General features: G+C 38.0%; 4 protein-coding genes across 4 annotated transcripts; 2 read left to right on the plus strand and 2 right to left on the minus strand.

Moving 5' to 3' along the window:
- Positions 1–600: 600 nt before the first annotated feature.
- LOC110158645 (cytochrome c oxidase assembly factor 4 homolog, mitochondrial) lies at positions 601–1,868 on the plus strand. The gene is made up of 2 exons (XM_020923158.2): positions 601–731; positions 1,341–1,868. The coding sequence occupies exon 2, from the start codon at positions 1,360–1,362 to the stop codon at positions 1,615–1,617; it is 258 nt and encodes an 85-aa protein (XP_020778817.1). The 5' UTR covers positions 601–731; positions 1,341–1,359; the 3' UTR covers positions 1,618–1,868.
- An 874-nt stretch (positions 1,869–2,742) lies between these two features.
- Positions 2,743–3,723, plus strand: LOC110158527 (olfactory receptor 2AT4-like). Its single transcript, XM_020923032.2, has one exon. It carries the CDS (start codon positions 2,743–2,745, stop codon positions 3,721–3,723), a length of 981 nt encoding a protein of 326 aa, XP_020778691.1.
- A 1,801-nt stretch (positions 3,724–5,524) lies between these two features.
- On the minus strand, positions 5,525–6,481 carry LOC110158525 (olfactory receptor 1-like). Its single transcript, XM_055148256.1, has one exon. The coding sequence runs from the start codon at positions 6,479–6,481 to the stop codon at positions 5,525–5,527; it is 957 nt and encodes a 318-aa protein (XP_055004231.1).
- Positions 6,482–10,527: 4,046 nt separating this feature from the next.
- LOC110158524 (olfactory receptor 1-like) lies at positions 10,528–11,475 on the minus strand. Its single transcript, XM_020923031.1, has one exon. It carries the CDS (start codon positions 11,473–11,475, stop codon positions 10,528–10,530), a length of 948 nt encoding a protein of 315 aa, XP_020778690.1.
- Between the last annotated feature and the right edge of the window lie 2,362 nt (positions 11,476–13,837).

A 13,837-nucleotide genomic window follows, 5' to 3' on the forward strand; every position in this document is an offset into this window, starting at 1 on the left:
TGAGAAGCAACAGCTGCTGTGATATTGCAAAAATACATTGATTTGAGTACTTTGATGTTTATGACAGTTTAAAATGCATTTCTGTCTTCATACTTACAACCCAACAGAACACTGTCCAATTAAAAAATAAAAAATATATATATCCTACGCACAATTGCACATTTTAAGTGGTTTCTTCAAAATCACATCCGAGTGATGATGTTAAATGTGCTGAATGTATCTGAATAAGTTGCAGAGTGATGTATTTACCAAGTAGCTTGAATTGCACTGGTTGTTTATTGAAGGAGCCTAATTAGGTTAAAGTTGTTAAATGTGTTCAAAGCCATTAGCCACTGTCTCCAGTTGTTCTATTTCAGAAGGGACGGATTTGGGTTTATTATGATTTGGATCATTAATCTATTTAATTGCTTAATTGCAAAGAGTCTTAAGATAATGAGTGGGCCTGTAAGAATCTGTAGGCTCAGTTTTCCTGGAAAGATGTAGCTTTCCCTATTACATTTCCAACTAATCAAATCATTATTATGTAATACAGTGTAATACACGTTTTCATATGAGCGGACCGTAAACCGGACCTTTTGGGAGAGGAACGTTGTGTCGACGGAATTATTTATCGGTTGCGCGCTCGTCCTGCTTAGAAATGCGCCCCCCGTGTGTTTTTGCTCCTTGTTACTTGAAGTTTGAAAGACATTTTGGATTATTTTTGCTTCATTGTCGCTGAAAACAAGTAAAAGGTAATCCATTACGGCTCCAAGACCATTTTTGGTTTTATTTAGTGATACAGTCATTTTACTACACACAGTGAGTCGCTGTGCTCTTGAACAAACCAGTTCCAGGTTTTCGTGGCCGAGTTCAGATTAGTCTCATAAATATAAAATAAGCATTAAAAATATCCTTCCTTTTGAAGAGCAGCTGGTTATATCACAGTTATTTTGTAACCACAATGCAGTAAACAGTGTTGATTAAATGAGTTATTTACTTACTCTTTACTTGGTGCCTTTTGCGTTCTGTTTCTTTTCATAGATGCAGCACATTTCAGTAGTTGCACTCAGAGCAGAAAAGTGAACCATTTCTCTGTTTGACTTTCACTCATTTTGTTTGTGCATGTGTGTGTGTTTTCATTAAAATACTTTTAACTGTTATTACTGTTTAATCATTTCTTTAGACGTAAGTAGTGTCCTATACAACTCCATATCTGGAACTACAACAAGTAACTTACATACTGCAGTTACACAATTGTGCCATTATTTTTGTTTAAAAAAAAAAAAAAAGATTTATTTAAATATATTTTAATTACTACAATGGAAAAAACATTCACCCTGTAACATCATTGTGATTTTTAGATTCCTGAGTGCGTCCTTGATGGAGTCACCTCCTGCACACAGCCGCCGCAGCCGACCGGAGGATGATGAGGATGACCCGGTGGAGCAGATGATCACCCGCACCGGCTGTGGAGAACAGCACTATGCGGTGCAGGAGTGTATGGCTGAGCACCAAGACTGGAGATTGTGTCAGAAACAGGTCCAGACCTTTAAAGACTGTATGTCCAGTTTTCAGCAGGCTCGGAAAGAACAACTGAAAAAACAGCTTTCCAAAGACACACAAACTACTACCAGCTAAAAAGAGCACTGCTACTTGGATGTGTATTCAACTGAACCTACACACTTGTGTTGGTTTCTACTGAGACTCTTAATTGCAACAGTCTAAGGATACATGCTTTTAGATATTCTCCATTCTGGCCTCAGTGAGTTGTTGCTGTGGAATATCTTATGATCATGTGCTACATGGAAAGCAGCACATGCTTGGGGTCACATTTATGAACATTGCACTGCAGTTCAATGTCTTTCCCAATAAATAGTTTGAATTATTAATGTGTTCTTTCTTTTTGTAAATGTCAATGCCTAGATTATCTGACATGTAATAACACTGTTTTATAATGTAATTTAATTTAATCAAACTGTCTACTGAAATGGCTGCCAGATAACTTTAATGATGAAGCTTACCGAAGATTTAATGACACTTACCAAAGATTTAACAACAATTGTTTATTTGACTTAAAATCTGTAATTAGGAGTTTCTTTGATATAATGAGCTGAAGTCCTTGTCCCTGGAGGTTTGTGGGAAAGTATAACTCCAGCATCTTTACTCGACATGCAGCAGTCCAGACGTTGCCTGATGCTCGACCAGGTGCAGTATAACCACTTTGCTCCATTCACAACAGTTTTTAATTACATTGCTTATTCCACTCATGTTCTGTGTGTCTATGTCTGTCTGCTTGTATGTTCTACTGTATAATGTATGCATCTAAAATAATTTTGTTGAATGTGTAGTTATGTCAGTTGTTGAATTTAAAAGTGAACTGCACCTATTTTTTATTTGTTTAAATGTGATGCCTGCTATAATTTACCCTTGTCATTTTAGCAGACACTTTCAGTACTGCTACAAAATAATGTATGGTGTTTAACTGGAAGTATCCACTTGTGCTGAACAAATGAAACAACTGAAACAGCAAATTTTTACTACTTTCTTTTTTTTTCTGAGAATATTGATCTCAATATGTTCAACTAATCAATTTAGATTAGTCTAAAATATGTAGTAATATCTCATTCAGATTGAGATAAATGTAGGGTTTCTACTACTTGTTTGAGTTTTTAGATGTCCTATAGTTATAATTGGTTATAACTTTCTAATAATCTACATTTTCTCTTACACAGGCCTCACATGTGAGCCCAGTGGACTCCGGCTATGTCTTATCTTCGAACTACTTGGAACAATTCTGTCCTTCTCCACCCGCCTGGTTTTTACATAATTGGTTTCCAGACTTTACCTCTGATCAGTATCTACTTTATCTTTTTAGCTTTTGTTTATGCTGTAACTGTACTTTTTAATGGTCTGGTGATTTATGTCATAGTCTTCAACAGTGCTTTGCGAACTCCAAAATTCTTAGCAGTGGTTAACCTTGCCATTATTGACTTAATCCTAAGTACATGCATTATCCCTAGTATGATCAAAATATTCCTAGTCAAAGACAATTTTATCCCATTTAACCTTTGCTTGGTCCAAATGTACACCTATTACACATTTGTGTCTTTGGAGTCCTGTGCTCTTGCTATTCTCGCCTATGACAGATTGGTTGCCATATGCTTTCCTATGCAACAAAACTCTGTGAACACACTGAAGTCCATGTCCTTTATCGTGGCAGTAACGTGGTCTCTATTCATAGGAATTGTCGCCTTTGCAGTGGGTATAATTACTTGGCTGTCTTTTTGTAGGTCGCTTACAGTTTTTAGCTACTTTTGTGATTACAGCCCTGTGTATAGGTTGTCATGTAACGATTATTCAGTACACTTTTATACAGCATCTCTTTTGTCAATTCTATTGCTCGTTTTACCATTTCTCTTCATCGTCATGACTTATATTTCCATAATAATAACAGTGTTCAATATGAAGTCTGTTGTTAGAAGAATCAAAACTTTAAGTACATGTGTGGAGCATGTCATACTAGTGGGTATTTTTTACCTCCCTCTTTTCATAATTTATATTTATGGCTTTTATTTTGGAGGGATTCACCCAGACCACCGGGTTTTGTGTTTGTCACTGGCTTCCTGTGTCGCACCTTGTTTGAATCCGATTGTTTACTCACTGAAAACTAAAGAGATCAAAGTAAGGTTTAAAGCTATTGTGAGGAAACAGAAGATTTGGGCAATAAAAGCAATATCAATTTAGTGTAAATATACAATGTAATGGAGGAAAGAATGGTAATTTTTATGGCAGAACTGTGACTTTTAAATACCATGTATATATAGAATGAAGCAAAATAGGGTTCATTTACGCAGACATTAGCCCCACTGGTTCCATAACCAAACCACAGGCTTATTGTGGTGAGAATTGCTTATTTAGTTATTTAATTTTTAATAGATAAGAGAGGATTATAATAATTCATTATAGCTTGCTTCTCATATGATATTTTGGTGGGTTTCCTGAAAAATTGGGTTAAAAATCTATTCTCTAATGTATGACACAATGTTAATTGTTTATGGAAATGTATATACCTCCTCCACGTCGAGAGGAGCCAGTTGAGGTGGCTCGGGCATCTGTTCCGGATGCTTAGGCTGCTGCCCCCGCGACCCGGCCCCGGATAAACGGACGAAAATGGATGGATGGATGGAAATGTATATATATATATTGGTTACTGCAAATCATAAGGTATGGAATGTTGCGGTGCCTTAACCTGCATATAGAGAACAGTTTTCTCCTTCTCAGTGTATGGACAGGCCAGTCCTCCAGAATAAACTCACTGAGCTGCAGAGGCTGATGCTGCACTAGCACTCATAAATGACTGGCTGCAGGTGCTGGGGTTTCGGTAGTGAGGATTAGAGAGACAGAGTCCTTTTATGTTTATTTCCAAGTGGGATATGTAATAAAAAAAATTAAAATTAAAAAAAACTGGCATCCCAATTGAGAAACTCAGGGGGGCTCATTCTGCTTTCTGATAGGATGACAACTACAAATCTAAACAGCTGTGGACATCATGTACAGAGGTTCCGTAATTAAGAATAAATCAATATTGTGTCATACAATCATGCATTTGTATGCAGCAATATTTCAACTGAGCATGTGTGGGGACATGGATAAATCATGTTTATGAAATGTGAAATAAAAATTCCATACCCTCACTGTGACAATTTTATTTCCTGCAAGGCACAGTACAATGTGCATTGTCTCTGATATTTATTAATGAGATCTTATTGGCTAGGTATCAGTTATCGCTGTAAATATGTATCTGGTTAGGGTGACAAAAACAGCTTAATGTTACATTATATAGTTATGCAATACACTCATGTTTGACTTTCATATGTTAAAGCACAGTATGCAACTTTTGTTTGTTTATTTGTTTGTTTCATTGTGGTAGTATTACATTAAAGAACACAGAAAAACATGGGTCCCTACTCTGGATGGGCTGGCAATTAACACGTTTTGTCGATGCGTGTTTTGAACATTTCATATAATGGCCACTAGAGGGAACCAGATAGCCGTAAATGTAACTTCATGTCGTTGAAGCCCTGTTAGCCTGCACAGTGCAATTATGTGTAATAGGTGCAACCAAACATGGGATAAGAAAAAGTCTAGATCAACAATTGATGTACAAAAAATGTATATGTTCTTTATTAATTTTTTGTGAGTTTTAGTTTCAAACATGACAATGTGCAGAGGTGGAACAGATATGCCAGCATTAAAAACTAACAGTTATGACAATATTTAGAAAAGGCTTCTCTGTTACAAACTGGAAATGTATGTGAACACTAAGATTCTAGGTGCTCAAGTACATGTTAATAAATGTAGGCTATGTGACTGATGATTTTTAAAATAATATATGCAAATATGCTAAATGTAGCCTAAATTGACTTTTTATAGCTTGGCTAATTTGTATGTTTGCCAGACAACAAGACACACCCAAGAAAGCACTAGGGGACATTTATTACATTTTTTACATTTTCTCTGTAAATAATATGTACAATTAATTATACTACTTTTTTCTGCAAGGTTTAAATTTGTTACAGATCTTTTCAATGACCGTTAGCACCTCCTCAGTCTTAAGAGAGTAGATAAAAGGATTCAGTAGAGATGGCACTGTGTGTGTCAACGTAGAGTTGATCATTCGCGTGTTTGGGTGAAAGTTTGGGAAATAGATAGCTATGTTTGTGGTAGTAAGCGGTATAAAAAATATGGCCACTAGCATTAAGTGGGACGTGCAGGTCTTGAGAGCTTTAAGGCGCTCTCCTCCATTGGCAATCCTTTTTAGTGCAAAAGAAATACTCAAATAACTGCACCCAATCAGAGCCAGAGGAACCAAGAAAATAATGATCCCACCAAACAGGGCGAGCCTCTGATTTACTACTGTGCTGCTACATGCGAGACGATACACTGGAGCATGGTCACAGTAAAAACTCTGCACTACCACAGACGCACAAAAAGAGAGGCGGCTGACGAGGCCCACCACAGTTCCCATGATGATGAAAGCCAGCAACCAGACAAACAGCAGCATCCCCGAGACAGCTGATTTAGTTACTATACTGTGGTAATGAAAAGGGAAGCATATAGCAATAAACCTGTCAAATGCCATTACAGCAAGTGTCCAGGACTGCATGCTGCCAAAAAACAACACAAAAAACATGTAACTAAGGCACGCCTCATAGGAGATGTATCTCCTGTCAAACAGAAAGGTGTCCAAGAGTTTTGGGGTAAGAGCAGTGCTGCCGCAAAGGTCTGTCACAGCCAGGTTAAACACTATCATGTATTTGGGTGTATGAAGAGCTCGGACCAGCAAAATAATCAGGAGAAGAACCACATTTCCAAAGACAGTCATTATATAAACAAAACAGAGGAAAATGTAATAATATCTACCATTAGCAAAGTTATAAAACCCGTTGATGTAAAATAGTGCAGGGCGAACAAAAGATGAGTTAGTCTCTTCTATGTTCATAATCAGTCAGTGTAGTCAAAGAGCACAGTTTGTTTACTGACATGAGCAGTCAAGATGTTTATATAGGCCTCCTCTTCACGCTACAATGATGACAGGCAATGTCACATGATCATTCAGGCAAACAGCCCATGCAGATTCAGAGCTAACTTATAGTTTTAAAAACATAGTATAATCACACTGAACATGGTGCAACGAAACCCAATTAGGCCTCAACTAACGTGGTGAAGTTATTCCACCACTGTTTTTTCTAAGATGTTAATCTGCTTCCAGTGAATCATTTTAAAGAGTTCATTTAACATTGAGTCAGTTTGAATGGGAGCTGCACCTCATTGACAAAAGCAAAACTTCATACTTGTGAAAAGTGAAAATGTGCCTTATATAACTGGTCTTCGTTCCCAACATCAGGAAGGTTCAGTCAAAATAAACATATGTAGCAGTTTAGTTTGTCTTAGGCCTCCTATAACCTGCAAAAATCTAGTTAAAATAATTCAGGCATCAAGAGGATGATGCTAACATTTGGTCTTATCTATATGTAGCCTAATTCAGTGTTTTTCAGCCTTACTTGAGTCACAGTTTCCTCAACACACCACCTTTTAATATAATACCAAATATACAAAAATGCACCTTTTAGAAAAAAATGTATAATGTAGCTAGTGCTGTCATGCGATTAAAACAATTTAGAGATTAATTAATTATGATCTGTAATTAATTAATCTAATTAATCTCATTTTAATCTCACCTAAAAATTGCTGAGAAAAGCCTTCAACTTGAGGTATTTTCATTTAAATTCATTATTACATTATTGTGGCAGATCAAAAGACTGATATAGATTAAAAAAAAGTGACTTTATAAAGTAATTTATTGTTTAACAAATCTCTCCAAATTGGCTGTTGAGCCCAAGTCTCCATGAATAAGAAACTTTTTGCTGTAAAGCAGCAAAGACTAGGAAATCTGAACATAATAACTTTTGTCTACTTAAAAACAATAAAAAGTCCAGTCTTTCCTTAACCATATTAAAAAATATTATTGATAGAGAAATGCTTTATATATGAGATCACTGGTTTTAGTCCTGGTTTAGACCTGCTTTAGTCCTAGTTTAGTCCTGGAATGGATTAATCCTGTTTTAGTCCTGGTGTTAGTTCTGGTTTAGTCCTGGTTTAGACCTGGTTTAGACCTGGTTTAGACCTGGTTTTAGTTCTGGTTTTAGTTCTGGTTTAGTCCTGGTTTAGTCCTGGACTGGTTTAGTCCTGGTTTAGTCCTGGACTGGATTAGTCCTGGTTTTAGTCTTGGTGTTAGTTCTGGTTTAGAGGCGCACAGGAGGAAGCGCGGTTTACGCCGCGTACGCGAGAAAACTCGATCCACACGCGGCTCACGGGAGCACGTCGGTGTCCGCGCAGTAACTACGGAAGGAAACGTGGTCCGCGCGTTCTCAGGTTGATGACGATGATGAAGGTGTGTGTTTGTGTGTGTTGTGTGCGTGTCCCCTCATGTGGCAGGTCACTATAGGACAGTAGTGCAGACATCATGAGTCTATGCAGGTTGTTTTCACCAGTGACATTTAAGTTGTAGGCGATTTTATATTTGTTATTTTCTTTTATATTTCACGTCGGGAGAAGAATTTCCAAGACATGAATGTGTTTTTACCTGTGCGCTGCTGACTCTGTTCTACTGGCTCTTCGACTTCGTCCATTGTGCGACTGACGCCGCCAGCGTTAACATAATGTTTACATCGCTGTTACTGCGCGCGTTTTGTGTGGGTTTCCGGCAATGAGTGGAATTACCGAAATAAAAAAAAATTATAAATGTGTTTTTGTGTGTGTGTGTGTTGTTGTTGTTGTCCCAACAACACATAAAAACAGGTTTTATAATAAAGCAACTCGCATACAGAAACAGTAAAGTTAGAGATTAAAAATGAGATTAACGCGATTAAAAAATATAACGCACTAAATATGACTGTAATTAATTAATCGCAATTAACGCGATAATTTGACACCCCTAAATGTAGCAAATATTATCCATGCCACTGTGTCTGTTTCTCACACTTGGTTATGACAACAGTTTTGTCTTGATTTGTGGGTCAGAAGTCACTCAGGTCATTCCAAAATGGTCAGTTATACAGTCAAATCCATGTGAGGGTCAGTTTACTCAAATTGATCATTTTTTCAAGGAACACCTAGTAATACTTCAAGACACACTACTGTTACACACAAGTGTAAATCACTGGCCTGATCTTTCTGACCTTTCTCACCAAATGACACACAGCCTTTCAACTGTGCGGTCACTAATCTATTGAGTCACTGAGAGTAACACAATAATACGGGTATAAAAAATATATATCAGTACAGAATGCACAAACATGTTAACCTGCTAACCCTCCCTCACCTGTGTCTACTCACACACACCTGCCCCTCCCTCACCTGTGTCTGCTCACACAGACCTGCCCCTCCCTCACCTGTGTCTGCTCACACACACCTGCCCCTCCCTCACCTGTGTCTGCTCACACACACCTGCCCCTCCCTCACCTGTGTCTGCTCACACACACCTGCCCCTCCCTCACCTGTGTCTGCTCACACACACCTGCCCCTCCCTCACCTGTGTCTGCTCACACACACCTGCCCCTCCCTCACCTGCTCCACTGACTCCTCCTTGCTCCTATTTTGTTATAAAAATAAAGACATCAATAATAATTTTCCCCCAAAACTAGCTGCAGTACTAGTACCCAGTGTATCATTTATCTCCTCTAAGGTCTGAACCTGCGATATACTATTCCACAGTTCACAGCAAAAGCAAAAAATAAAAAAATATGCCTTCTGGTGTTCAAAGTGGAATTCATTGAGTGACTGTGTGAGGACATCACACTGTTAAAATTTGCTTCTGAATTTTCCCTTTTTCTTACCATTTACACTTCTACATAACGATTTAACTATAGCCGTTTTTAACCTTTAAATCTTTCAATCAAGATTAACACTTCATAAGACCTTAACTTCATTTATCTTTCACTGTTCATCCTTTTAAATCTATGCTATCTTACCCCATCAGACCTTCATACAGATTTCCACAGCTGACTCTCTGTAACTGCTGCATGAGTAGATGTCACCAGACTCAGCAGGTCAGTAGGTAATCTGCTGTTAACTTGCATTTGAGCCATGTTGTTCACAGCACTAGTTAAGCATGATTATGTGAGCAGAGAAACTTCCTCCAAAGTTTTGAGGGTTCATTATGCCCTGGTAAGCTGTAGTGTAGTAGTTACATCTCACATCCTGGAAAGTCAAGGTCACAGTTTGAGACCAGGCTCTGGGGTTTTGACACTGTCACTGTCCACAGTCACTCTTTCTAGTTTACATAGTTAAAGTGCACATACAGGACAAATACAAGTATTTTATCAGTATGGATGGTTCATTTGAAACTCAGAACCTTTCACTCATTGAGCTGCTTTAGGTTTAAGGATTCAAATTAGAGAGAGCCCTGACAACTCAAATTAGAGACTCATGTGAGGCTCATTTTGCTTTCTGATTATACCAAATTATAACATAAACAGTTTAGCCTATGTTAGCTGTTTTTGTTGTTAAGAATGTATAAGCATTACATTTGCCACTAGTAAAAGCTATATTTGATTTGAATACAGAATGTTCAAATTGTATCTGGTGGCAACAGCAGCTCTCAGGAAAACATCAGACAGTCAGTAGGAGCAGTACTAGGAAAAGCAAAGAGGCCTACAGGATCCAAGTATGGAATATATATGAGAGAATATGAGAGTGCTCATCGATAATAGTCTCCATTACTGAGGACATTTTTGTATCTACCATTACCGATATTAGTAACAATGAAATCAAAAAGTACTTTTTTTAAAAGAATGATACTTTATTCAGTATTTGAATAGTGAACTTTTCAGCAATAGAGCTGTGATCTTTAGAAACTATACTGGCATACAATAAAGAACATTTACATACACATACACCCAAGACCAACAGAATTAAATACATTGTAAAGAGCTGATGAGTATCACATATTTGCCTTTAACTGCTTGGTCGGAAAGAAATATGTTATTACTGTATTATCTTAGGTTTACATCTTCCACAAATATGTTTGATGACATTTCGCATCTCCTCTGTCTTTAAAGAGTACACAAATGGGTTCAATAAGGATGGTATTGTTTGTGATAAAACAAAGTTAGTCATGCGAGTATTTGGATTAAAATTAGGAAGATGAACAGCAGTTTTTGCAGTAATAAGAGGAATGAAAAAGATAGCCACAAGCATCAGGTGAGATGTGCAGGTTTTTATAGCTTTTACACGGGCTCCAACAGAAGTCTTCTTCAGAACAATCGCTATATTCACATAACTGCACCCTATTAAAGACAGGGGAATCAAAAATATTACAACACCCCCAAACATGACAAACTGTTGGTTTACTAATGCACTGTTACATGCTATATGATACAATGATTCATGATCACAGTAATAACTCTGAATGACCAAAGATTTACAGAAGGACAGATGATCAATGAGGCCAACTACAGTTCCCAGTATACACAGAGATATGAGCCAAACAAACAGCAGCATCAACACTACTACTGGTTTAGTTACTACACTGTGGTACTGTAAAGGGAAGCATATAGCTATAAACCTGTCAAAAGACATGATGGCCAGTGTCCAGGACTGCATGCTGCTAAAAAACAACACAAAAAACATATAACTAAGACAAGCTTTGAATTCAATATATCTGTTTTCAAACAGAAATGTGTCCAAAAGTTTAGGTATAAGAGAAGTGCTGCCGCACAGGTCTGTGAGAGCCAGGTTAAACACAACCATGTATTTGGGTGTATGGAGAGCTCTGACCAGCAAAATTATCAGGAGAAGAACAATATTTCCAAAAACAGTTGCTAGATAAACAAACCACATGAAAATGTAGAAATATGTTCCCTGTGGAAAGGAAAAAAATCCGTTGATATAAAATTTTGCTGGACGAACATGTAGTAAAGTACTGTTTTCCATGTCCATAGAGTTGAATTTGCAGATTTGCATTTACTAAAGCCAAGTCAAAGTCATGGGGTTTATATACACATATTTATCTAGGAGTGACGCACACGTTCACCTGAGACCTCATGAGGAAATGCTACTTGTGTTCACATGACATTACGTAATTAATGAGACATTTTTATTATAATATTTGACTTTATTCAATAATATTTTTAAATTTAATCATTAAAATGCATAACACATTTAAATGAATCTACAATTGTTGTTAGGCCTTATAGGCTACACTGATACATCACACAGATACATGTATACATTAATTTATGAATGTTCTGGATGCCATCGCCCCGATAAAGGTTAAAATGGTTAAAGATAGGCAAAAAGCTCCGTGGAGGAATGATGACTCAGTCAGAGCACAGAAAAGGGAGTGCCGGAAGGCTGAGCGGAAATGGCGCAAGTCAAACCTCCAGGTTCATTATGAGATTTACAGAGGAACAATGCATATGTACAACTACACTTTGAGTAAAACAAGAGAGAAGTATTTTTCGGACATTATTGGTAATTGCAGTAACAACTCTCGTATCCTGTTTGCAACAGTGAACAGATTAACAAACCCTCCAGCTCCACTGCCACTAGAACTAATTTCCACATCTAAATGTAATGAGTTTGCAGTTTTCTTTAATGACAAAGTTCAGGGCATCAAAAATGCCATCAATTCCACAACACAAATAACAAGCATGCAGCCACAGAGACACTTAGAGCTGAATCACTTTGCACCTGTAACTGACAAAACTGTTTTAGAGATCGTTACCAGTCTGAGTTCATCTACTTGCTGCCTGGACATGTTACCCACTAGATTTCTAAAGTCCTTGAAAAAGCTGTTTACCAACAGCTTACGAACTTTCTCCAAATGAACAACTCCTTTGATGTTTTCCAGTCAGGTTTTAGAGCCCACCACAGCACTGAGACTGCTCTTATCAAGGTGACAAATGACATCCGCCTGAACACTGATGCAGGCAAAGTCTCAGTCTTGATCCTGTTAGATCTGAGTGCTGCTTTTGACACTGTCGATCATGGGATCCTCTTACAGAGACTGGAGGACTGGGTGGGCATCTCTGGTACTGTACTAAACTGGTTCAAGCCCTATCTAGAAGACAGGAAATATTTTGTTGAAATTGGAAACTGTGTCTCAGATCACATGGCCCTGACCTGTGGGGAGCCTCAGGGGTCAATCCTGGGCCCCCTGTTGTTCAATCTCTACATGCTGCCATTAGGCCAGTTAATAAGCAGCAATAATGTGTCCTACCACAATTATGCAGATGACACTCAGATCTACGTCTCTCTCTGGCAGCAGGAGACTATGGACCAGTGGACTCACTTGGTCACTGCATCCAACAGATCAGTGTGTGGATGCAAAACAACTTTCTCCAGCTAAACTCTGACAAGACTGAAGTCATAGTGTTTGGTCCACAGAAACAAAGGGACAGTGTCAGCAGTCACCTCCAGTCTCTCGCTCTAAAACCTTCAAATCAGGCAAGAAATCTAGGGGTAATAATGGACTCAGACTTGAACTTTAACAGTCACATAAAATCAATAACATCTGCAGCCTTTTACCATCTAAAAAACATAGCAAAAATCAAAGGTTTACTGTCTAAAGCAGACTTGGAGAAACTTATCCATGCGTTTGTCTCCAGTAGGTTAGACTACTGTAATGTTCTGCTCACTGGTCTCTCAAAACGAGCTGTGAGACGCTGCAGAACATCCAGAACGCTGCAGCTCGGGTCCTTACTCGAACTAGGAAGTACAAGCACATAAGTCCTGTGCTCAGGTCTCTGCACTGGCTTCCTGTGCCTCAGAGAATAGACTTTAAAGCAGCTCTGCTTGTGTACAAGTCTCTCCATGGCCGAGCACCAAAGTACATCTGTGACATGTTAGTGTCATATGAACCATCTCGCACTCTGAGGACCTCAGGGACCACCTCCTGCTGGTGCCCAGAGTCAGGACTAAACAAGGGGAGTCAGCGTTTCAGGTTCATGCAGCTAAAACCTGGAACAGTCTTCCTGAACATGTGAGACAGACTCTTCTGTGACGCTGTTTAAATCCAGGCTCAAAACATTTCTGTTTAACTGTGCATATAACTGAAAGGTTTTCATTCCGCACTCTTCTCTCCAATTTATGTCTCTCTTTTTTAAATTTTAATCTTCATGATTATTTATGTTTTGATTTGTTTTTATTATGATATTTCTTATTCTGTAAAGCACTTTGAATTACTTTGTGTACGAATTGTGCTATACAAATAAACTTGCCTTGCCTTGCCTTGCCTTAATTTACACCTATTTATTTAATTCTTCTCATGCAGTATTTTATAATTGTTTTTGTT

This window comes from Boleophthalmus pectinirostris, unplaced genomic scaffold (genome assembly GCF_026225935.1).
Source record: "Boleophthalmus pectinirostris isolate CB_2022bp ecotype Guang Dong unplaced genomic scaffold, ASM2622593v1 HiC_scaffold_12, whole genome shotgun sequence".
Lineage (NCBI taxonomy): Eukaryota > Metazoa > Chordata > Actinopteri > Gobiiformes > Gobiidae > Boleophthalmus > Boleophthalmus pectinirostris.

Bases quoted from the DNA above. Each gene is read 5' to 3' on its own strand.
- LOC110158645 (XM_020923158.2), top strand. From the start codon at position 1,360: ATGGAGTCACCTCCTGCACACAGCCGCCGCAGCCGACCGGAGGATGAT.
- LOC110158527 (XM_020923032.2), top strand. From the start codon at position 2,743: ATGTCTTATCTTCGAACTACTTGGAACAATTCTGTCCTTCTCCACCCG.
- LOC110158525 (XM_055148256.1), bottom strand. From the start codon at position 6,481: ATGAACATAGAAGAGACTAACTCATCTTTTGTTCGCCCTGCACTATTT.
- LOC110158524 (XM_020923031.1), bottom strand. From the start codon at position 11,475: ATGGAAAACAGTACTTTACTACATGTTCGTCCAGCAAAATTTTATATC.